The sequence below is a fragment of the Capricornis sumatraensis genome, chromosome 18 (genome assembly GCF_032405125.1).
Source record: "Capricornis sumatraensis isolate serow.1 chromosome 18, serow.2, whole genome shotgun sequence".
In the NCBI taxonomy this organism is placed as follows: domain Eukaryota; kingdom Metazoa; phylum Chordata; class Mammalia; order Artiodactyla; family Bovidae; genus Capricornis; species Capricornis sumatraensis.
The window spans coordinates 40,308,683-40,334,601 of record NC_091086.1 but is presented as its reverse complement, the minus strand read 5'-3'; the positions used below and the strand labels follow the sequence as shown (position 1 = coordinate 40,334,601).

The 25,919-nt window shown below is 39.1% G+C and overlaps 1 protein-coding gene across 1 annotated transcript in view; it reads left to right on the top strand.

The window, feature by feature from the left end:
* The first annotated feature begins 23,219 nt into the window (after window positions 1–23,219).
* The window catches only part of C7 (complement C7), a 58,808-nt gene continuing 56,108 nt past the window's right edge, over window positions 23,220–25,919 (top strand). Inside the window, exon 1 of the mRNA XM_068990480.1 lies at window positions 23,220–23,377. Coding sequence (XP_068846581.1) covers window positions 23,372–23,377 — 6 coding nt within the window. The 5' untranslated portion in view covers window positions 23,220–23,371. The remainder of the gene's footprint in view (window positions 23,378–25,919) is intronic.

Below are 25,919 nucleotides of genomic sequence, written 5' to 3'. Positions count from 1 at the left end.
AAAGGAAACTGTTAAAATTCAGTAGATTAATTTTAAATCTACTTAAATTTTAAATTGAGTATTTTAAAATCTACTTAAACTTAGAAATAAAATAATGAGTTTTATAAGTTGAATTAAGAGCCCTGATTTTTGAATTTGTACCTTTATAAAATTAATATTAGTTATAAGTATTAAAATAGCCTCTTGTCTTTTCTGGGGAAAAAAAAAAATTGTCTTCAAAGACACCTACAAAGAAATCCTACTAACAAACAGATGAGAAATGATCTTTTAAAAGAAATAATCTCTGAGAATATTCTCATACTGCAGTAGGTATCCTTCATTTGTTTGTGCATGTATTAAATAATCAACATGGTGTATTTAGAGTGTGTTCAACCTCTCTCAAGATTTCTGCAAAAGTGAAGAAAGACATAGAGGACCGTGCATATGAATTTTTGTCTTTTGGCAGGCAAAAAAGCGTAACTAATTCATAACTACAAAATATTTGGTGTAAAAGTGAAGTTTCTCACTGAAAATAAATTTTTTGTTGTTTAAACATCTAAAATGAGCAGAAAAGTACTGTTTTTAAAAACTTTTCTCCATATCCTTTTTCAAGATTAGTTCCTGTAGAACAGAACTTGTTGGGTAATTGTCACCAACAGACTGTGTATCTATCTGGGGTTAATGATACGTATAGGGTACATTCAAACTGGACAATCTGAGGAGAGTTTAATAAAGGGACTATTTATAAAGAGGTAGGCCAGATGTAAAAACAGCACAAAGGACTGGATCTAGTAAAAGAAAGACACATCATTACTCCAAGATCTGAAGGGGAATGGGAGGGTGTGCTTTCCACAGCAGAAGAGCTGTGTGGGAAGGGTCTTGGGTCTGGGGGGTTGCAGCGATCCATGGGGAGGTATCTGAGGTGATGAATATCTGTTCCTACTTCTGATGTGCTAGTGTTCCCCCCCTTGACCAGCCTAACCAGAAAACAGAACTAGGAGCTCGTCTAGGCTATTCATGTAGGTCAGTCTTTTAGGGTTCAGAGCAGGGTGGAGGATGGATACAGAGGGGCAAATAGAAGGTACTCAAAAGATACCTTTCCCATTCCGTTCTTCCTTTTTTTCTCTTGTTTACATTCTTCTCTGATATTTATTTATCAGGAATCTATGATCTGTGAGTCACTGGACTCAGAGCTGAGAAGACATGAATACAGAATGAGACTTCTACTATAGTTGTGAAATCCTGTAAATCTGTGTTTCCTCCCTATTGTGAAATAGTCAGCTCATTATACATAATTTTGAAACTTCAAAAATAGACAAAGAAGAAAGGAACATAAAAATAACTTGTAACCTCATGACTCAGAATAACTAGTAGAATAGTCCTCTAACTCACTAGTAATATTTTCATGTACTTTTCCTATGTCTGTGTATTTACAGGCAGCATTCTATTTCATTTTTGAGTCTGCACCAGGGTTGAGGTGGCAAAGTCAAACACAGTATTAGGGCCAGGCAATATAAACAGCATGAATTACTGGTTTACCAGATGTCTTAAGAAAGTCTGCATTCAGGACATATAATAGAGTTGAAGGGTATTATTGTATAATGCACAAGTCTGATTATTTTCAGTCAAATGCAAAAATTCAGAACCGTTTGTCAATATGTGTAAAGTCAAGGGCCAGCAGCCCTCTGTGGGGACCCACGGTAGTGGTCCAGAAACCCCACTCTGGACAGGCTGCTTGGAGCCAGGGACTCAGCACGGTAGGGGTTCAGAGCTGGGCCAGTCCTTCCCACGTGTGGGAGCCTCTGCCGGGCAATTGGCCTGGCTGAGACTTTCTCCCAGTTGCACTCTCATCTGATGCTCTTCCTCTTCAGTCCCCCTTTCTTCTCTCTTTCCTTGCAGTGAGAGGCTCTCCCCACCCGCTCCTGCTCCCTTCTCCCTTTCTGCGTCACAGACTTCTCATGGACTTGAGTTTCATCTTAGCATCTGCTTCCTGGACCTGAACTGACACAAGCAATGAAATATTTGTAAAAATTTTCCTTTTTTTTTTTTTCAATGTTCAAGCTCTCTTGGACACCCCTACTTCCCCCGTCTCCTTTTGTGAGAGAGCAGACCCAGGGAAACTTCTCTACAGTGCTTGAGAGTCGGCTTCAAAAGGGAAAACTGTTTTGACTCTTTTACCTACTTTAGGACTTTAGCGGACATTAATTTTGGATACGGAGAGATTTTAAAATTTTTATTTATTTTTTTGAGAGATTTTTTTAAAACAAGAACTTTGCATGCATATATGTTTTATCTGTTGCTATGTGTCAATAAACACTCTTCCTAGCTTGATGGCAAAACAGAATGGTTCATAATTTACTATTCTAATTTGTAGTCAACAAGAAAGAAGAAAAAAAAATTAAAGATATGTTGCATGCTGGAAAATTGCTTTAGTTTCCCAAGACCTCTTGCAACATCTGTCAAAGATCAGTAAGGTAAGAACTGAGACATGGCCCCTTGCATCGTGTGGTTATTGTCAGTACAACTTTAAGGAGAAAAAAGCACAGAAGCCAGCCTGGGGAGGGTCAGATGTGAATGGAAAGCGAGGAAGTGGACTCTTCAAGAAATTTGATTGAAAAGGAAAGTGCTGTATCTACTAGGTCAAGAATATGTTTTCTTCCTCTATTCTTTCTCCCCTCCCCACTTTCTTCTCTTCTCCCTTCTTTTTCCTTTTCCTCTGCATTCTTCTTCTAATTCACTTTTTTTTTTTTTTAAGTCCAAGGTAATATAATATTTGGGCTTCCCTGATGGCTTAAAATAAGCCTATCTGCCAATGTAGGAGATGTGAGTTTGATCCCTGGGTCGGGAAGATCCCCTAGAGAAGTAAGTGGCAGCCCATCCCAGTATTCTTGCCTGGGAAATCCCAAGAATAGAGGAGCCTGGCAGGCTACATACAGTCCATGGGGTTGCAAAAGACTTAGTTACTAAACAATAGCAACAATGTAATATTTGGCAAAAAGTTCAAACACTATAGAAATGTATGATGTAGAAAGTCCCTTGTAATTCCACCCCCTGGCTAGTAAGAGTTCTCAATATTGTCTGCACATTAGAATCACCAGGGAAGGTTTTAAAAAATTCTAATGCTGAGCCCATGTACGTGTGTGTGCTTAGTTGCTCAGTCAAGTCTGACTCTTTGTGATCCCGTGGACTACAGCCCGCCAGGCTCCTTTTTCCATGCATTGCCAGGGGATTCTTTACCGATTGAGCCACCAGGGAAGCCCAGTGTTGAGCCCATATTCTGTGTCAAGGGTACCAAGATTTCTGGGAGTGGCACCCAGATACTAGCATTCTTTAAAGCTCTCTAGGTAACACACAGTTAAGGTTGAGAACCATTGCTACAGGTGTGGTCTGTGAACTTGTGGCATCAGCCTCAGCATTCAGGAGAACCTCAGCTCTGCAGCCTCTCTACCTACTGAATGCTGATCTACATGCTAGCAATATCCCTTTATATTTCACATGCACAATATACATTTTTCTTACATTTATGGTAAATGTAAAAAATATAGTTAATTTTAAAAAATCGAAGTATAGTTGATTTACAATGTTGTGTCAGTTTCTGGTATACAGCAAAGTGATTCATATATATATATAAAGTGAAGTCACTCAGTCGTGTCCGACTCTTTGCGACCCCGTGGACTGTAGCCCACCAGGCTCCTCCGACCGTAGGATTCTCCAGGCAAGAATGCTGGAGTGGGTTGCCATTTTCTTCCCCAGGGAATCTTCCTGACGCAGGGATTGAACCCAGTCTCCTGCATTGCGGGCAGAGGCTTTAACCTCTGAGCCACCAGGGAAGCCCCATATATATGTATATGTATATATATATATATATATATATATATATTCTTTTCCATTATAAATTGTTACAGAATATTGAGTATAGTTCCCTGTACTATAAGAAGGTCCCTTATCTATTTTATATACAGCAGTGTGTGTGTGTGTTAATCCCAACCTAATTTATCCCCTCCTCCCCTTTCCCCTTTGGTAACCAAGTTTGTTTCTATGCCTGTGTATCTATTTCTGTTCTGTAAATACATTTGTTTGTATTTCATATGCACAATAAAAACTGAGCAGCACTTTTTAGAGAAAAATCACTAAAGGAAGACTTTTTTAAAAAGGTGGTATGAACTCATGCTTACAGACTGAGAGGAAGAATCTACACAAGGGAAAGAATAGGAAGTGCAAGACAAATGTAATTGGTAGGGCAATGTCCCAGAAGCAGAGAGAGTTGGCAGGCTGCGGGTGAACAATGAACTTTGAAAAGGGAGTTTGTCTTCTTGGGATGGGAAGGAAGAGGGAGTGGATGGTAGGTTTGAGTTGGGAGGGAAGCAGGAAGTTGTTGATGTGCTGGCTCCTGAGGGCCTTTTCTCATGCTTTCCCCAGGGAAGTGAGAGGAGAGGCCATCTGTGAGAAACAAAGCGGGCGGAAAGGGATAATGACTGTTGAAGCCCTGCTATGTGCCACAAGGGGTTGTTGTGGTTTAGTCGCTAAGTGGCTTACATACCAGAGCATATTGAGTCCGCCCTATGCCAGTCCTGTTCTAAAGAGGGGACAGCACTACTCTGCAGGCTCCTCCTTTGTTCAGTCTCTATACACCTATCCTGAGGCTACCTCTCTGTTTCTCCACTCCTTTGTTGACATCACTTAGTTCCCTGACAGCAGATGATATCTAACGACTCTGCACACCCACCCCCGTCTACATTTCTAGTCCCAACCTGTTTTGTGAACTACATCCAGTCGTTTATTCAACATTTGCTGATAGAAATCTCAAACTTAGAACTCTTCCCAAATTTGCAGCCCCCACAGTCCCATCCCCCAATTGTAATACTGCCAAAACCTAGAACTTGTGGTGCTCCATCTTCCCTCCACCCCAAATCACCCCTCCCCTCCCAAATCACCCCTCCTCTCCCAAATCACCACCATAGTATTCTGAGCCCATCTGGTTTTCTAAGATCTCCACTCCCCCCAGTCCCATCTAAGCCACCATCACCTCTCTGTGGACTACTGCAGTATCATTCTGCCTGCCCTCTCTGCTTCTACTGCTGCTGCCCTGCAGCCCAGTCTCTGCATTTCATCCAGAGTGATGCATGTGTGCATATACACGACACTCTAAAACATCTGCACAAATAGAGGAGCATCACCAATCCCCTTAATCTTACAGCAACTCCAAGAACTAGCAATAACTTGTCAGTTTTGCTTTATCTCTCTCTCTACCTCAGTTTTTCTTTTTTAAATGAAGCATTGAAAAGGAAATTTAAGATGCCACATTATTTCAGGCATGTATATTTCAGTAGATATCTCTCACAGAGGAGGGTTTTAAAAACTAAAACCAGAATGCCCATGATGTTCTCAGGGCTGCACACATTTATACATTTTATTTTATTTAATCTTCATAATAGTCTTGCAGGGAGGGCATTACTCATGATTTCACCTACAGATAAATGTAGATTTAGAGTACACTGGCCCAAAGGGCTGAAATTTGAAGCAAGAGTTCTCAAATTCCCTGTCCATCCACCACGACTTCTCTTTCCTAAGGGTGAGGGCTCCTCTGCTGATTCCTTATTGCCTTAATACTCATGATCTTCCACCATTTTAAGAAAAAAGAAAATAAAAATGCAACCAATCTGCAGTTTCAGATTTTATCCGCTTAAATTTTTCTCTGGAATTTAAGAAAAACATCATTATACTGCCATCTTCTGGATCTTTTTAATGCTAACACATCTACGACAATACAGATATTTAAAACCAGGTCTGCTGCTGCTGCTGCTGCTAAGTCACTTCAGTCGTGTCCGACTCTGTGTGACCCCATAGACGGCAGCCCACCAGGCTCCCCCATCCCTGGGATTCTCCAGGCAAGAACACTGGAGTGGGTTGCCATTTCCTTCTCCAATGCATTAAAGTCTGCCCAACTCTTTGTATTCTAGGGCTGATGTATTAAACTCTGTAGAATTAAAATTATTTCTTTAGCTAATTGGAAACTTTTTTAAAAAACTTAATACATGGTGAATATAGAAGCTAAAAAGTAGGTGTAGTAGAGGTAAGTTATTTTTGTTGGTAGAGGATGGAGGCAAATGTACATAGTTAAAATTTACAAGTTACTCAACCTCCACCTTTGGGCATTAATTTCAACCTTTTCCAATAACAGTTTTTAAAATTAACATTAATAGAGATATTGGATAGAAAAGCAATTCCATTGCTGGTGACAGTATAAATTATCAGTCTTTTGGGAAGTCTATTTGATTGCATATGTAAAAATGTCCATAACTTAAAAAAAATTTTATTCATTTACTTTGACTTTGATTTTATTTATTTTTAATTGAAGGATAATTTCTTTACGGAATTTGGTCATTCTATGCCAAATATCAACATTAAATTTATTTAGTTTTAATTGAAGGATAATTGTTTTACAGTATTGTGTGGGTTTCTACCAAACATCAACATGAATCAGCCATAGGTTTACCCATGTCCCCTCCCACTTAAACATGTCTCCCACCTCTCTCTATCTGTAACTTTTGAACCAGTAAATTTACTTTGGGAATTCATCCTACGCATATTCTTGTTAATATATGCAAAGATGTATACATCAGATGTATAAAATCTTGTTTATAAAGTACTGAAAAAACCTCATAGTCTTTAAATGATTCTACTACACCTAGGCAATGTGGTTCTATGAAAGTGTTTAAAAATAATGGGGTAGCAGGACTTTCCTGGTGGTTCAGTGATTAAGACTTCTCATTTCCAATGCAGGGAATGTGAGTTTGATCCCTGATCGGGGAGCTAAGTTCCCATGTGCTGAGTGGTGTGGCGAAAAAGTAAAAACTAAAGAATAAACAATGGTGTAGTTCTAAATATACCAGCTATAATAACTGATATTATAAGAGGTTTGTATAAAATATTTTGGCCTAGAACTGGAAGAGTCAATGCAAATTAAGTACTCTTTCATATATATTTTTTTAAACAGATGTTTATGTAGCAAACCAAACCAAAAATTACGTTTGGATTTCTGACCCTAGAAGAGTGATACACTCACCTTTTAAAAAATGGAACATGAAGCAATAAAGTCCTCAATATTAGTTTCATAATCTAGGGTACAATAAATAAGATAAAGGTAATTTGAGTGTAAGTTATATTTTGTGGTTTCTACCCCAAAATTTAAAGCAACAGAAAGGAAAACTTAGTGCTCTGTGAAGTCCATACCATGAAGCTAAGTTTACAGGGTAATGTCTTTTTACTTACCTTTATTATTTAATAATAAGATATTGACTAAGCATAGTACTCATGACTGGGATTTATCAAGTCTTTTCTATGTGCTAAGTGTCCTAAATGTTATCATGTGAGAAGTCAGTTTATTTTCTTCATGACTCTGGAAAGACAGTATACAGATAATATCTTTATTTAATGAAATCCCGAGTGAAGAAAGTTAAGTGAGTTAAGTTAAGCACTTGGTCAAATCAGGAATTGAGTCCAAATATTCTCAGTTGGGCTGCAGTGTGCTCTGGGAAAACCTGATGAGTGGATGAAGATGAGTCAAGTGGCTACAGCTGTTTCACCAGGGACCACTTAGCTAGCAAAATGCCTCTGGTGCTGTGTGTACTTGTGTTCCTGCTAAGAAAACCCCTGCTTGCAGTTATCCTTCAGGCAAGGTGAAGGGCTCAAGCATGGAGATATCTGTTGACGCTTGTCATGCTGTCCTTGCAGAAGGAACGTATCTCCTGTTTTTTGAGAAGATAGAATATACAATCCCCTCCGCCTTTGTACAAGGAGTCGGCAGTCATCTCTCCGCTCATGTGTTGTAGCTTCATTCACTTGACTAAACCACACGGCAGTCTTGAAGACCAGTGGTGATGCTGCAGTCGAGAAAGTCCTGGTTTGTTTTAAAATATTTATTCATTTATTTGGCTGCATCAGGTCTTAGTTACTGGCATATGGGATCTTAGATCTCTGTTAGGGCATGCAGGATCTTTATTTTGAGCATGTGAGGTCTAATTCCCTGACTAGGGTTTCGACCCAGGCCCCCTGCATTGGAAGCATGGAGTCTTAATCTTTTTTTTTTGCCACACCACACATCATGCATGACCTTATTTCCCACCAGGGATTGAACCCACACCCCCTGCAGTGGAAGCTTGAAGTCTTAACCACTGGACTGCCAGGGAAGTTCCAATTTTTAACCTTTATTATTCAGGCATAACTGATATAAGTTACTGTATAAATTTAAGATGTAAAGCGTAATTGACTTATACCCATTATGAAATGATTATCACAAAAAATATAGTGAACACTCATCATCTCCTACAGATACAAAATGAAAGAGTAAGAAAAAACATTTTCTTCTTGTAACCAAAACTCTTGAAATTTACTCTTTTAACAACCTTCATATATAATATACAGCTGTTAATTATATTAATCATATTGTATATCACATCTCTGATACTTATTTATCTTATAACTGGAAGTTTGTACCTTTTTACAACCTTCATCTAATTCCTCCTTCCCCCACCCCCTAACTCTGGTAACTACAAATTTGATCTCTTTTTCTATGAGTTCTCTTGTAGTTTGTTCTTGAAGTATAATTTCCCTTTGTTACTTCCTGGTGTACAGCACGTGATTTGATATTCTATACATTTCAAAATCAATACCACTACAAGTTTAATTCCCATCTGTCCAACTGTCACTATACGAAGATAGTGAATGATCTGTTTAATCATGGCATAATGGTGGGATGGAGGAGGAGGTAAGGCCATAGTGGGAGCTCGAGACCCAGGATTGTTGGTATCACTGGCTCAATCCTGGCACAAACTGAAAAGCTAATATGTTGCCTCATTTCTTTTTCATATCTTTTTCTTTCCCTTCTTTTCTCTTGCCAGTCAGTATTCTCTTAAAGTAGGACTTTTAAATTGCCCAGATTAGGGGTGGATGGTTTGAAGCATAGAATAGATTGTTAAAGCCATAATTTCAGGTGTCATGTGAGATGAATTTTGGGATTAACGGTATATGGAAAATATGCCTGAAAATTGACATGGGGGAATTCTTTTTGGTTGAAAGAGAAGTGAAAAACAAAAAGGCAGATGACAGAGGCTGGGGCACATGGAAAAGTCTAGGCAGTGACCTGATGTTGCCACTAATTCACAAAAACACTGCTTTAATGCATTGAATCTATCTTTGAAGAATCAGGCTCAATAGCTCCTTTCAATGCCTGGGAGCTTACATCATCAGTGGCATTTTTTTCCATATATTTTTGAAAGATGTTCTCATATGGAATATAAAATGGTTTAGAAATTCAATTTTATTTATGAGCAGCATCATATTTTCTATACTCTTGCTGAAGAAACTTAAGGTAAATGGAGGGTCGAGTTCATCACTTTTTTTTTTTTTTTAACCAAAAGTACACTTCACTCAGCAGAGTGCTTAGTTGTTATGAGAGCGAAAAAAAGTTCCTCCAGCATGAGGTGTGCGGAACTTGTTGGATTAGAAAGGATAGTAAGCTTTCTTCTTGAAATAGGCCTTATCAATCTACTTTATTTTACTCTATTGGGTTCATTCATCAATAATGAATCGAACACTAGGCAAAACTTTTCCTGAGAGAGTTAGAAACTCTCTGGTTGGAGCTGAACCCTGGGATCTAGGGTTGTGTCTATGAATGCTATTTATTCTGCAAACGCTCTGAGCACCTTCCATGGTGCTCAAATGCAAAGCGCTGCTGGGTCCTGAAAATGTACTTGTTTGGGGCCCATGTAAATATCTCTGCTGGAACAAGGGCCGCATAATCACTCCACTACGCAGCGCTTTATTGGGGATGCGCTCTCACGGAGTGCAGGATTTTTTCTAAGCAGAGTTTTTAAGATTAATGAAGACTGGCTCCTCAGGTTCTAGCTGTGAGTGAACAAGTTAGAGTTTGGTTGACGGTTGGTGGAGGTGGCTCGGTTAGAAGCTTGCAGAGCTCACCTGTGGTAACAAAGGATAGCGAGGCTATATGGGCATGGATGGTGGTAAGTGCGTGGATTCACAGTGGGAGTGTGTAGAAGTCCTTTTAAATGGATTTTTTTTCAATGAAATAAGGAGGCCGTTGATTAACAACAGATGTGAGATAGTAGATGTTGAAAGTATGAGTGGGAAAGTAAGGATGAAATAGTTATCCATAAGTCTTTCAGTGGAAGAATTCTTGGATTCTTTCAGCCTTAATTACACTTATCAGTTTTCCCCACTGTACCTCGTATCTATCTCTAGCATCCCAAAGATCAATATTAAATAGAAACCAGTGTAGAAAGATTCAAGACAAGATGAACAAGAGATGAATGTCATAGGGGACTGACATGCAAGACAAACATTGGTTAAGCTCAGTGTTGATTCTGCTAAGCTCTATGAAGCTAAGAGAGAGCTCTGTTTCTGCCACTTAAAATCTTGTTAGCATCATCTCACCAATCTTTACATCCATCCCAGTGCCCCCAGTTTCAGGGCTGAGGGTTGAGACAGAGGCTCTGTTCTTGTCTAGAAGGCCAGCCTGAGAGTATTCTGAACTAATTTACTGTGATAGGCATCCAGGGATTCTGGAGATCAAAAAGACTCAGTATGTGTCCAAAGTTATTTTCTTTCTCTTCAGGGCTTCTAGTAGAGAAACGTGAGGTAGAATTTCTAGGTACTGAATTAGGAGAATAAAGAAGCAATACAGTATAACCAGGGAGAAAGCAGAATACTTTGGTTCAGTGAGGGTATGTGGAAGTTTCATTGTCTCAGTGAGGTAAAGAAGAAAGATATTACCAGATACTGAGTTTGTGAAAAAAAAGTTTAGAAAAAGAAGTGTGAAATAGGGGGGATAGGACTAGGCAAAGCAGTGTGATTACCATTTAGCCCTGAGGTTCACGGTCATCAATTAAAGTAAGACCAGTCGCAGGGTACAGGGGGAAAACAGGCAGAGTGAGTTTAACAAGGGTTGTGATTTTGACATATATTTCAGGGATAACTGATGGGGTGGAATGGAGGAGAATTGGCAAGGGTAGTTTTGATTGTAGGAATCCAAGAATTCTTACAGTGAAAGACATGTGGATAACTGTTCCTTCTGTCCAATCATAAGAACATATATTTGTCTTTCTTATAGTTGCATAAAAGAAACATTGAAAGGACAGCCCAAGCAAATAGAAATTGTTACTTATACAAATGCTTACTAATAGGAGGGTAAGGAGACAGAGATGGAGTCTTTCCAATCCTTCACAAACTTTTCCCAAAAATAGAAAAGGAGGGAACATGTTCCTCTCTCTAGGAGGCCAGTATTACTCTGATATGAAAAGCAGAGAAAAGATATAACAAGAAAAGAAATCTACAGAGCTGTATCCCTTATCAGTATAGACACAAGTTTCCTCAAGAAAATACTAGTATACTGAATCTACCAGACATAAAAAGGATTACATATCATGGCCAAATGAGAGTTTATTCAGGAATGCAAGGTTAGTTCAACATATGAACATCAATCAAGGTAATAGATCATATTAAATGAATAAAGGATAACCCACAATCTTCTCAACAGATGCATAAACAGCTTTTGAGGATGTGGAGAAATGAAAACTTTCAAACATTGTCGGTGGGAATGTAAAATGATGCAGCTGTTTTTAAAAACAGTCTGGTAGTTCTTCAAAATGTTAAGCAAAGAGTTACCATATGACCCAGTAATTCTATACTTAGGAGTAGTTTCAAAAGACTTAGAGACATGTGTCCATATAAAAACTCTTATAGGATTGTTCACAGCAGCATTATTTAGAACAGCCTGAAAGTAAAACAACTCAAATGTCCATCAGCTGATGAATGGATAAACAAAATATATCACAGCCATAGAATATTATTCATCCATAAAAAGGAATAAAGAACTGATACATAGCATAACATGGGTGAATATTAAAAACATTATGCTAAGTGAAAAAGTGAGACAAAAAAGCCACATATTGTATGATTCTATTTATATAAAATATCAGAAAAACAAATCCATGGAGGCAGAAAATATATTAGTGGTTTCCAGGAGGTAGAGGTTGTGGAAAATGGGAAGTGAATGCTAATGGTTACAGAACTTCTAAAACAGTGGTGATGGTTTCACATGCAAGTGAATATTTTTAAACCACTAAATTATACACTTTGAAAGGGTGAGTTGTAGTTCAGATGGTAAAGAATCTGCCTGCAATGTGGAGACTCGAGTTTGATCCTTGGGTCAGGGGAGATCCCCTGGAGAAGGGAATGGCTACCCACTCCAGTGTTTTTGCCTGGAGAATCCCATGTACAGAGGAGCCTGATGGGCTGCAGTCCACGGGGTCACAAAGAGTAGACATGACTAAGTGACTAACACTTTCAAGTAAGAATACCAGACAAGAATATGGAGTAAGAGAAATGGAGGGCTTAGCTAGACATCAACAGTAGAAAGGCATGAAGGGATGTATAACCCAGAGGTACATTCTATAGAACTTGTTGACTAATTGGATGTGGGAGACAGTGAGAAGGAAGAGAAAGTCTAGAATGATTCAGGGGTGCCTTTTCACGTTGAATTGCACTGATATGTATTTCTCAAACTACTCTGGCACCCATTAAAATATGTGTTTCTCAAACTACTCTGGCCAAAAACACAAGGTTTATTCTGGGGAAGGAGAAGTAAGGGACACACTTTACATAAAAATCAACTGTATGCCCATTTTCATGAGCCTGTTTTATACAGTTGAAGAGTGTTACACAATTTCCCCAGGGAACTGAGAGGTTACTTTCTGTGTTGGCACAGTGTTGAAAGGCTACTTCTCAATTTGAGGTTTCCCTACTTTTGTCTTTGGGCTTCCCTGGTAGCACAGATGGTAAAGAATCTGCCTGAAATGCAGGACACCTGGGTTTGTTCCATGGGTTGGGAAGATCCTCTGGAGGAGGGAATTGCTACCCTCTCCACCATTCTTACCTGGAGAATCCCTTGTACAAAGGAGCAGGCTATAGTCCATGGGGTTGCAAAGAGTCGGACACGACTGAGTAACTAACACACACACACACACACACACACACTTTATAGGCTTGATGGGAAAAACCACTAACCTTTATTGACTTTAAGTGCTAAATGTTCTGCCGAGTTCTTCCTGATGTTTTTACATATGAGGTGCCCTCTTCATTTCACCCTGCCTTGAGCCACATGTTTTGAAAATTCTTTTGGACAATAAAAGCACTTACTAACATAATTGGTTTCACTTTTTGCCTCATCAAAGTTATAATAATGCAACTGTCAACTGGACTTTCTCACTGCGTGAGCTGTACCATCACTATCACAATACTTGTTGCTTTAATTTGAATCTAAAGGAAAGGATCTCGATACTTGGTTAAGCCTGTACATTCTTATTTTAAATCATGTCAACTGAGACCTGTAAAATAGCACTAGGTTCCCCAATGACTATTTTCACAGACCCATAAGAGTCTAATGTCAGATAGCTGGTAATCTCCCTGGAAATTGTTAATCAGATTTCTATTGAACTGAGTTGATTTGATTGTTCTCAGGAAGTTTGGCACCCAAACTTGATATTATTGGAGGAATATCTTTGGATCAACTGTTTTGCTAAATTTCTTTGGCTCACATTTGCTTATGCATATATTTAAGAAAAGAAAGTGTTAGTCCTGCAGTCGTGTCCAACTCTTTGTGACCCCATCAACTGCAGTCCACCAGGCTCCTCTGTCCATGGAATTCTCCAGGTAAGAATTCTGGAGTAGGTTGCCATTTCCTTCTCCAGGGGATCTTCCCTACCCAGGGATCAAACCTGGGCCTCCTGCACTGCAGACAGATTCGTTACTATCTGAGCCACCAGGGAAGCCCCACGTATATTTTAAAAAACTCACTTATTGCCCATTGCCTATGTGTATTCAAGATGCTGCAGTGTGTATTTTATACATCCTGAATTTCATCGACCCTGTAAAGAAGTTTTCACTATCCTTTAAGTAAGAAAATTGAGGCTTAACAGAATAACACAGATAGCAAAGATAAAGCCTACATTTGAGACAAAATTTGACTGATTTTCTGGTGAGCCACATTTTTTCCCAAGAAGCAGGCCCATACCAGTAGAAGCTGAAAAACGAGCAGGAAGAGAGTGTAACTGATTTCTTTATGAATATGAATAACTTATTATATATATGTGTGTGTGTGTGTAAGTGTATTTGTTTATTTGGCTGTGTTGGGTTTTAGTTGTGACCTGCAAATTCTTGGTTGTGGCTCTAGTTCCCAGAGCAAGGATTGAATCTGGAGCCCCTGCATTGCGAGCTCAGAGTCTTAGCCATCGGATCACCAGGAAAGTCCCCATATGTGTATTTAAATACATACAATCATTGCCCTTCCTGCATGTGCTCCCTGTTAAAGAGCATAAACTGGAAACGTGGCCACGTCACTATTAAGGAAATATACCAGCAGTGCACTAAAGTGAAGATCTAGAAATCACTAGATCTGCCTTGGATCCAGATCACCCTTTTGGCCCTGGTGCCGGTGAACCATTTCAGTAAGACTCCTGTTTCTATCATGGCTGTGTGTATCCCCACCACGTACCCCAGTTCCTTCAACCAAATGAATGAACAAACAAGTGTGGCGCTGGTGGTAAAGAACTTGCCTACCAATGCAGGAGACTTAAGAGACATGGCTTCAGTCCCTGGGTCAGAAAGATCCCCTGAATGAGGGCATGGCAACCCACTTCTGTATTCTTGCCTGAAGAATCCCATGGACAAAGGAACTGGTGGGCTATAGTCCACGCGGTTGCAAAGAGTTGGACAAAACTAAAGTGACTTAGCATGCACCCATGAATGAAAAAGTAATAGAAGCTAACAAAATAAAATTAAATAATTTAAAATTTCTTTTGTGAATAGGTAATACATTCATCAACATATTAAAAATATATACTAATATAAGGTATAAAGCCTTAGTCCCATCTCGTTTCCAGTGTAACCTGTTTCCATCTTTTCATTTTGTGGATGAAAAACGTTGCCTGCCATATCGTAAAACAGGATTCTGCAGCTAGAAGCCAGCAGACCCTGCGGTCACCCCCAGCTGTGCACCCTGAGGGATTCAGGATGGAGAAAAGCAAAATGCTGGCTCTAGATAGCTAGGTGTATATTGAAGGAATGATTTCAATGAGCCCAGACTTTTGAATCTTTCCATACACAGAACAGTGCTAAATTCAATAACTTGAGATGCCTGGTTTTCTTTAACAGTAATCTTTTTATGATCTAGCTACCCGGTTTATGTTGCAGAACTCCTATATATCCTCCCCAGCCTCTTTGGGGCAGTTCCTCAGAGCCTTCCAGGCTTAAGTCCGTAGAAAATCCTCTGAATAGAACATAATTCTCAAATTTTAGGTTTTGTATTTTTTTTTTTCCAGTTGACAACTCAGTCCCTGTTTCTATGCATCCCTGGTCAGATCATAATTTTTATTAGTTTCTTGTATATCTTTTCAGAGTTTCTTCATGCAAATACAAACGTGTATATAAATATAGTCCTTTTTTAAAAAAATATTCTTTAAAAATTAATTAGTTGTTTAAAATGTCTTTTTTCTTCTGTTTTATTAAGATATAATTGATATAAAGCACTGCATACATTTAGGGGTTCCCAGGTGGTAAAGAATGCTCAGTGGTAAAGAATCCACTTGCCAATGCAAGGAGACACAGGTACCATCTCTGGGTGGAGAAGATCCTCTGGAGGAGGAAATGGCAATCCACTCCAGTATCCTTGCCTGGAGAATGCCACAGACAGAGGAGCCTGGTGGGCTACAGTCCATCGGGTCGCAGAGAGCTGGACACGACTGAGCAACTGAGCACACACAGCGTACGGGTTTAAGGAATATAGCACATGATTTGATTTGCATACATCATGAAATGATTACACAATAAATTTAGTGAACATCCCTCATCTCTTATAGATAAAAGTAAAGAAGTAGAAAATATATTTTTTCCCTAGTGATGAGAACTCTTAGGGTTTACTTTCTTAACAACTTTCATATATAGCAAGCAGTAGTGTTGATGATCGAAGGGGGTAACCACCCAAGGTGGATGGAAATCATCTGGGTACACAGACTAAACTGAAGCACAGTCCACTTTTGCAGTGGTGCAGAGCTCTGCTCCTGCCTCTCTTTGGGCACTCAGTGAGCCTCACACACCCAGAGAACAGCATTGCCCTGGGAATGTGCAGAGACCCCACCCTTCCCAATATATTCTTATTCTCCTTCCTCCTTTTAACCCCAGAATAACTTATTGTTCTGTATCTTTCTTTTTCTTCTTGTGCATTTTGTAGATCTTTCCATATCATTGCCTAGGAAACTTCTTTAATAGCTACAAAATATTGCATTTAATATGTATGCTATGAGTTATTTAACAAATCCACTGCTGATGAATATTTGGCTTGGTTCTAATCTTTTGTATACTAGCTTACATTTGTATGGACTCTGTTTACTATATTCCAGATGCGGTGCTGATTGCTTTACTTGGATTCATTTAATACAGCAACCCTTTGAGTTAGATGATATTGTTTCCACTTTTTGGATAAGGAAGAAAGAGGATCAAGGAGGCTAAACAACTTGCTCAAGATTTGAACACAGACCGTCAGCCTTTAGAGCACATACTTATATTACTGCTCCTACTGCTAAGTCGCCTCAATCGTGTCCAGCTCTGTGTGACCCCAGAGACGACAGCCCAACCAGGCTCCCCTGTCCCTGGGATTCTCCAGGCAACAACACTGGAGTGGGTTGCCATTTCCTTCCCCAATGCATGAAAGTGAAAAGTAAAAGTGAAGTCGCTCAGTCGTGTCCGACTCCTAGCGACCCCATGGACTGCAGCCTACCAGGCTCCTCCGTCCATGGGATTTTCCAGGCAAAAGTACTGGAGTGGGGTGCCATTGCCTTCTCCGATACTTGTACTAGTGAAACACAAAGTAGTACCTTTTATTGCTTTAAGGAAAATTCCTACTTTTCGAGTCTCTAGTTATATGTTTATAAGTGTTTTCCATTGGTTTCTATGATTTTACTACAAACATCTGAAAAATTTGTACAGTTCAGGATTTTATTCCTTTTCATCACTCATCCTTTTATTCTTTCTTAACCTGTAGAGTATGTAATGATGACTCTGATATAAAATTATATCTTTTTAAAGACTGTTTAAAGACCGTTTAAAGGACTTGCCTGATGATCCAGTGGTTAAGACTCCATGTTTCCAATATTTGATCCCTGGTCAGGGAACTAGATCCTATATCCAGCAGGCCACAACTAAGACTCATTCTATCCAGATAAATGAATAAATATTAAGAAAATAAGACAGTTTAAGGAATTAATGTTTAAAATTATGGGATAAACTGACATTTTCTGAAAGTGATTGACTTTCACTTTAAGGCATAATATGCTGAACTCTTTGGTCTGAAAAAAAAAAATCACCTTTTTTACTTGGGCAGCACAAGTTTAAAGTGAAGATCAAAAAATGACCTTGCCCTTTGATATTCACGCTTCCTCTGCAGGATTTTACACAGTAGAGCCATGGAAATCTTTTCCTTTTCTTTAAAAAATTTTTTTGAAATTACTTTTATTGTTAAATGAAATGCATGTACAGAAAATCAACATATGATTAATACATTTTATGAATTGTTACCCTATAACCTCCATCCAGGCAAAAAAACTCAGTCATCCAGTAGCCACTCCCTGTGTCCATCTCAGTCATACCTGCTTCATCCACCAGTGCAACCGCCAGCTGATTTCATAACAATCTCACCTGCATTTCTCTATAGCTTTATCACTTAAAGGGCATCCCTGGACAGTATGATTCAGTCTCATTCTTCCTGCATTGTATGATTCACAATCTATTAAAGGTCCTGGGTGTTTTTTTTAATTAATTTATTTTTTGTTGAAGGATAATTGCTTTACAGAATTTTGCTGTTTTCTTCAAACCTCAACATGATTGAAACTCCCTCCCATCTCCCTTCTCTAGGTTGATACAGCCTAGGTTGATACACCTCTCTAGGTTGATACAGTTGCTGTATGGCTCAGGAAACTCAGTCTCTGGGTCCTGGGTGTTTGACTTGCAGCTTCTCCTAGTCTGCATGTTGCTATTTGCATATTGTGGTGCTGTTTTGCCTGCTTCTCTGTCCTCAGAGCTTTCTGCAAACTCATTGAGAGGCTTGATCAGATTCAGGTTTGGTCCCTCTGGCAGGAACATGAATGGTAGTGATATGTTCCTTCCTTCAGAGGCACCTCATGCCTAATTTGTCTTTTGTGATATTAGCAGCTGTTGATTAGCTGTTGCTCACGGAGATCTTTGCATTTCATATCATCTTTCTTAGCGCTGTTTGATTTAATTCAAATTTAAACTGAATGAAATGTTTTTTAGACTTTCAGGCTCCTGCCACATACTGCGGAGAACTGAAAACCCCAGATGACTACTAGAAGTCAGAGAGATACAGGTCCTCTTCTAAATTCAGCAAGCGCTGAAAACCATCATGACAAAATGTCTCATCACCTCCTGCAGTCATTGGGACCACCAGAGCAAAGATGTGTCCAGTTGTAGGGTCAGAACCTCTCTTCCAAAGGGGAGGTGTGAAGCCCTGTTCATACTCTTAATCTACTTGAACCTTAACATCCTTATGAAGGACTTGATACCAACAGAGGATATTATCTAGTGACCTCACTTTTATGAACAAATCACAGTATTTAGATGTAATGATAAAGCATTTAACAGTAAATATTTTGCTGAAATCCTCCTCTAGCTAGGGCATTGGCTAGCAATCATTTTCCATTCTCAAAGTATTCACATAGTAAAATTGTAATGGAAAAAGAGATTTTTAGGCTTTATTAGATTTTATTAGGCTCCTATTAGGAGTACTTATTAGGCTTCACAAGCCGCTGACTTAGAGCCTAAGAAGATTCAGTTTCTCATTCCCTGTGAACGGTTTAACTCCCGAGCCTAATGTTATTGTTCAACTCCAGAGACTGGAGCATGCTTGCCACTAGGGGGTGCTGTTGCTTCTTTATGCCCACCTCTGGCAGTTTCCATTCTGACCTTATCAGGCCTAACAGAAAAAAGGAGGCTTTATTCTTCCCCAGAGAGTTTGTTCCCCAGAGTAAGTGGAATCTGTTGGAACAATTCAGAACAAAACAGAATGGCTAGTAAATGAAACACGCTTGTTAAAATGTTTTCCAGTATCTCTCTGAGATGGAGCAGAACCGCTTCTTGATATCATCAGTGGTCTAATATTAATAGTTTCATGAGGGTTTGGGGATAGTAACAGATTTTAAAATGCCACCTCAAAACTGGGGGCTAGTGGGGAACAGAACACAAGCTAACTCTTGTGTCTAGCGGGAGAAGGGGAGAGAAGTCTGCAAGCGTGACTTTCAGGCTCTTCCACAGACTGGCAAAAATCTGCTTTCCCTTCTATCAATTCAGTGTTGGCTCAGACACAGTTTTGCCAAAGCCTGTCACATTTACCAGCTTTGAGCATTGTTAGAAACACATGTTCTGTGGTCACATGAATTTGGGAAATTCTAGTTTGAAAAAGTTTTAAAAAGTTTTACTTGGTGTCAGACTTTCAGAACGCTTAATTGACATTGCCCTGTGCATGGCACTTTGTGAATCTAGGGCTGAGCATTTGCTAGGGGTAGACACTAACAGTGGTTCTCAGTGGAGGGTCATGGTTTTGCCTCCTGGGGACATCTGACATTGTCTGGAGACATTTTTTATTGTCATGACTGGGGAAGGGTGTTATGACCACTGAGTGGGAAGAGACCAGGTTAGCTGCTGTCTTCCAATGCACAAGACAGATCCCTCACCTCCCTCCACCAACAAAGAATGATCAAGCTCCAAAGGTCAGCAATTTAGAGATTGAGAAGCCATGCTCTATAATAGACATGTGAGTGACAAGTTGCTTTAGTCGTGTCTGACTCTGTGTGACTCTATGGACTGCAGACTGCCAGGCTCTTCTGCCCATGGAATTCTCCAGGCAAGAATACCAGAGTGGGTTGCCGTTCCTTACTCCAGGGGATCTTCCTCAGCCAGGAATGGAACCCACGTCTCTTACATCTAATCTGCATTGCCAGGTGGTTTCTTTACCACTAGCGCCACCTGGGAAGCTCATAATATACACAACTTATTACATTCAGCTGCAAAATTATTTTTTCTGAGTGTGTTTTGTAGCACTAGAGTGGAAAATGTGTGGGGAAACTCTGCCTTCAGTTTATCCACAATGTTTACGTTATGTTTTAATTGCTGAGCAGTGTGGTCTTCCCTTAATATTCCTTCTCTTTCACCTCCATATGGCACTTGTCTTCATTGGCTGGCCTGGCCTTGAAATCTCCCTCAGCTGGCTTGACCATGAATTGTTTGGTTTTCCTTCTCCTTCTGTAACCTCTCTCCCTCCGTTTTTGGCTTTTCTCCTTCTTCCTGCTCCAGAATAGGGGCATTTCTTGTGGTTTTAGTCTTCGCTGTGACGAGTTTCCTATGACTTTCGTTATGTACCCTCTGCCAAGATACTTTTTTCCCACAGACATCTACGTTTCCAGTTCTGTGTTGGATATTTTCTCCAAAATAAAAAATGTCCCTTTTCTAAAACCACTTTTTTTTTTCTCTTCAATTTCCTATTTCCCTCCTTCATTAATTTGTTCTTAAATTCTTCCAATTTTTTCAGTCAATCAGACACGAGATTACTTTCAATCACTAAACCCTATGAAACCTCTGGTCCTTTGTCTTTCTCTTCTCAAAAGAGGCCTCGATTGCCCCTTGTCTGATTACTGAAATAAATTCCAAATCACATTTTATGCTTCCCCTCCATATCCTTTCCATGTAGCCTGCACACTACCAGTGTTTAAATCATCCTAAAACATCACTTTGATTCTTTCCTTAAAACTTGCAAAGGGTGAGTTCCCATTATCCTTTGAATAAAGTCCACACAACTTTTGCTGGTAATCAAATTTCCCACAGTGTGGCTTCCACCTATACTTGAAACTTTTGTTCCAGTGGCTCTCCACTGAAATTCTAGAAAGAAAAAACACTGTTCATATGACAGCAAAGCTGTGGAAATCGGTGAGTGCAAAGCCCTTGGTGAATGGAAGTTTTTGTAAAGTTTTTAGATTTAATTTCTGCAATACGGTCTCTGGAAGCTGAACAATGCAAATTCTAAATTATTGCAGTTGCATTTGTACTTATGACTCATCCTCTGTACTGAGGATACGTTATGAAGATAAAGAAGGATGTTACTCAAGTCTTCCATCTGTCAAAGCCCCTAGCCTATCATATTATGCACGCTTTGTAAATATTTGTTGAATTTAGAATAAATGAATGAATGCATGAGCAAATGAATGGAAAAACTACTTTGGCAGGTGCTGTTGATATTCTGCAAATACCTGAAAATACTGAAAATACCTGAAACTTTCTATTGGAAGTCTTTTTTTCCCCTGGCTAGAGATGTATGTTCAACCTACACTTAGTTCAAACTGGAAGTATCAGAGATTCAGTGAGTCCAGGAGCCACCCTTAACCAGTGATGAACAGGGTGTTGGTATATATAGCCTAACCCCTTCGTTGGAATAACTGAAACGTGCTCTTCAGTGTTTCCCAGATTTCCTCACTGGGACTGAGCTGTAATTGTCTTAGGATCTTGCATGCTGGGCTTCCCAGGTTGCACTAGTGATAAAGAACCCGCCTGCCAATGCGGGGGACAGAAGAGATGTGGGTTCAGTCTCTGGGGTTGGGAGATCCCCTGCATGGCAACCCACTCCAGTACACTTGCCTGGAGAATCCATCCCGTGGACAGAAGAACGTGGCGGCTATAGTTCATAGGGTCACACAGAGTTGGACATGACTGACGCAACTTAACACACACATGCACCTTGCATGTTAAAATACCTTTTATTGACTGCCTTTCCTTCTCACTCTCACTTTCTCATCCTTCAGCAGTGCTTTCTAGGATCACTTCACTTCATAAAGCAAAACAACCTCCCCAAATACAACAAAACCCCCAAAGCAGAAAAATCCCCAAGTCCCTTGCAATTGAATTCTTGTCTCAGAATCTGCTTCTGGGAAAACTCAAACTAAGACAGCCACTGAACTTGGAAATGCACACTGCGTGCTTAAGGAGAGTCCACAACATTTGGAATTCGTGCACTTGGAGCTGAATGAAAAAAAGATCTTTCAGGAATCAGCATCCTGTTCTCTGTGGCAAAAATTTGTTTCCACACAAATCACTAATGGCTTGAACAAAAGATGGGAAAGTTTTGTCTCTGGAAGATCACCATTAATTTATAAAGGGAGAATGTGTGTGGGGTCATTCTTTATTATTCAGACATTTTAGATATAAAAAGAAAAAAATATTAAAACTGAAAAATAGTCACTAATGGAATGTTTAATTATAAAATTATTCTAAATTCAAATTTCCTTTCCCACTTCATGCTTCTGTCTCTCCTCCCCATAATGTCCTAACAGCAAGTATCAGAATATTTGGCTAAATCATACAAATAAAACTGTAGCTCAACTTCAATAGAAAATCTGAAATCTTGCAAAAGTGCAGCCTTTCGTGAAATCTGTGAAAATGATGTTGGAGAACTGCTAGAATCAATGCAAAGCCATGGAAAGTGAGGATCTGGCACAATAAGACAAGACAGCTGAAGACAGAGTGGACAGAAACAGTGACTGTGACAAGAGCTTTCCAAAGGAGGATTTCTGGATATCACAGCATTAAGGGGGATTCTTGGGAGCAATTAGTGATGCCTTTAAATATGTTTGCAAAACACAGTGCTCTTTTTGATCATTCTTCACATGAGGAAATGTATATTATATTGTGTTAGGCCACACACACACACACACGATTCCATTCCAGAATTTCCATTTTGAGTGACAGAATGGCATGTAAGTTTTTTCTTCCACAGTGTCTAATCTCAAAGTCTGCTGTATAACCCCCTTTTAGAGAAACATGAAAACATTTGCTTTGTGTGATAAATTGAAACAGGAAGGATGCTTATTCCTCGCCTTACACAGAGTCTCCTTTTGAAAACCACTTAAACATTGAAGTGAGAATATTTTCTGCTTTTCTTAAGTTACAGATGTTTCCTCAGAACTACGCTTCCAAACAGTCCCAGCTGACTGTCTCTAAGGCCTGTGCAAATTGATAAGATGCATCTGGTTTCAAGACACAGACTAAGTACAGGGCAGGTTCTCAGTGTCCCCAGAGAACCCAGTTGGGGTCGGAGCAAAGTTTCGGAACTGCTTGCTCTATATATGAATGCCAAGTGAATCCCCAGCAGGGAGAGACAGGCGGGGAGTAGACTGCTGGCCTCTTCCCACTGTTGAAAATTCACTGGGCACGGGAGGAGGACATTTTCCTTCTCTCTGCTGCCCTGAATGTTTTCCCAAACATGAAGGTAAGATAATAACTTCATTACTTTTGTGAACAGAGCTAACTCTAAAGGGAGTAAGGTTTCACTTAAGTAACAAATAAATTAAAAAAAAAAAAAGAAAAGACATGGGAAAATAGAAAAGAGAAAGTTCTGAGGGTGACTTTTAAGAAATCCTTAATTAAATACATTTAACAGTTCAGCTGAAGTGAATTTCTTTTTCTTTTCTTGTAGTTTATTTTATTGGTTTAGAGGTCTGGGAATCGGAGATTGGAAGCAGTATTTATGAAAGTCCCAAGAAAGCTGTTAAGAAATACAATAACACAACTGTTATTTCTTAGGGAAAAATTCCCTCCAATGTATTTTGTTTGTTTGATTTGGCGCATGCAATGAATCCCTGTGATTTGACTAATCTAACAGCTTTATAGAAGAGTGAATTTGGAAACTTGGAACTTTAGAATTTGGAATCTGGATGAAAGGATCAGGATTGTAAGAGCAGAAGATACAGATAAATGGAATGATGATAAAGAGTTACCAAAAACGCATATTGGCCTAATGCAAAATGGCCGAATGTTAAGAAAAAAAAATGTAGGACCAAAGATAGATGTAACTATCATAAACTATATTTCTGGGATGTAAACATAAGTTGAACCTGCTACTGCAATTTTATCATTGCAGAGTTTTGTATTTAAACTTTAAAATTTTTACATTCTAATGCTGGAGCAGTAATTTCTCAGCCCTGTCAGCTGCTAGATTGCTTTTGTTGTAACTATGCTGCCTGACTACAGTAGGGACTCCGTGCTCACTTTCCAGGGGGATGGAGGAGGACGGAAACATGGGTCTTGAGTATTTTATGTGCGAAATTGCACTTCATTAAGTCATTGAAAATTAAACACAAATCACAAAGTTAATTTGTCTAACATTATAATGCTAGAATGCCAAGTAACCATACAAAGTTAGAATTATGATATAATCTAATCTCTATCAGTCTGTTTTGTATTTTTATTTAAAAATTTAGAACATTTGATAACTTAGAATAGGATGCCTTTCCTAGAGTCATCCAGCTAGTATACTTTCTCCTAATATTTGTATTAACTATCAGTCAATTTCCTTATTATTTTATGATGAAACATCTTAATAATTGTTTTGTATTTGAAGATGGGTTCATAGTCATTGATTATTATGATATTTTTCTACTGGGGTAATATATTTACTTTTACCTTTCAGTTGGTTGATAAAATATCAACAAATAAATGATTTCTTTGTGAGCTGCATTCAGAGTTCTCGCCTATATTTGAGAGTAGAGACTCATATTTTTACAGTTAATCTGAAGGGTATGCTTCTGTGATATACTATGGTTTCCAAGTCTGGCCTTTAAGAAGGACTATTCTTTTGTCTTTTCCCTGATACATGTGAAATGAATTCAGAGAGGTGGTCCCAGGTTTCCACTGGTACTCTTTGTATCCCTTGGATAGAATATAATTGGATCTGAAGTGTTTCAGGACTTTAGAGCAAAAAGGGTTTCGCTTTAATTTTACTGTGGTCCAGACCTTCACTCTCTCGTCCCTGGACTGAGATGAACCTGGGGTTTGTAAACCTGAAGCATGATTCTCAGGGGGCTGGGATGTGGTCAAGCACAATGATATCTCAGATGATGGTCTCTCTGCTCCTTCACCACACCCAGAGCTGACCTGACATTATCACCATCTTCTACCAACTATACTGTGATGGTCTTTGTGTCTTTTAAAAATGTCCCTATCTAGATTATAGCACTACCATTTTGGTAATTAAGTTCAAAAAGAAGATAGTATCTATTATTTCTCTACTCAGAGATAGCCAGTGTTAACATTTTAATCTATTTCTTTTCAGACTTTAAAATGAATATGTATAAGATATATTTTATGACATTTTTATCAATCTAGATCTGAATCTTTTTACGCATTGTATCATAAGCATGTTCTCCGGTCATTGATCAAGCTATAACATGCTTCGAATGGCTACTCAGTACTCAATCATGTTATTATGTCATTGTGCATTTCTTTATTGCTAGTGTTACAAATTGATGTTCATTTCTAATAAAGATGTAAGAAGATTTATTTTAAAATCTACCTCCTTCTTCATCTGTATGGTGCCCTATGTTCTAAATTTACTGATCAAAATACTAATTAGGGTATGCTAAGAAATTAGATTGGATTTTTCCATAGTTTTTTCCTCTGGAATTTGAACATTTGGAACCCAGTGCGTGCTACAGAAATTAGTGTTTTATTTTTACCCTAGATGGGCTCATGGTTCAACAGACAAATGTAAAAGGCCAGATGTGGAGAAATTAGAAGCAGAGAAACAGTGGTTAGCTGGAAAATGTTAGAGGAAGGAGGCAGAGCTAATGTTCATTTAGTCATAAAGAAGAAGAGAACAGAATTCTGGGAAATGTGGCCCCAGCTTAGCTACATTACACACTGCCAAGATACCATATCTTTTTAATTTTATTTATTCATTTATTTATGGCTGTGCTGGGTCTTTGTTGCTGCGTGAGGGCTTTCTCTAGTTGTGGTGCACTGGCTTAATTGCC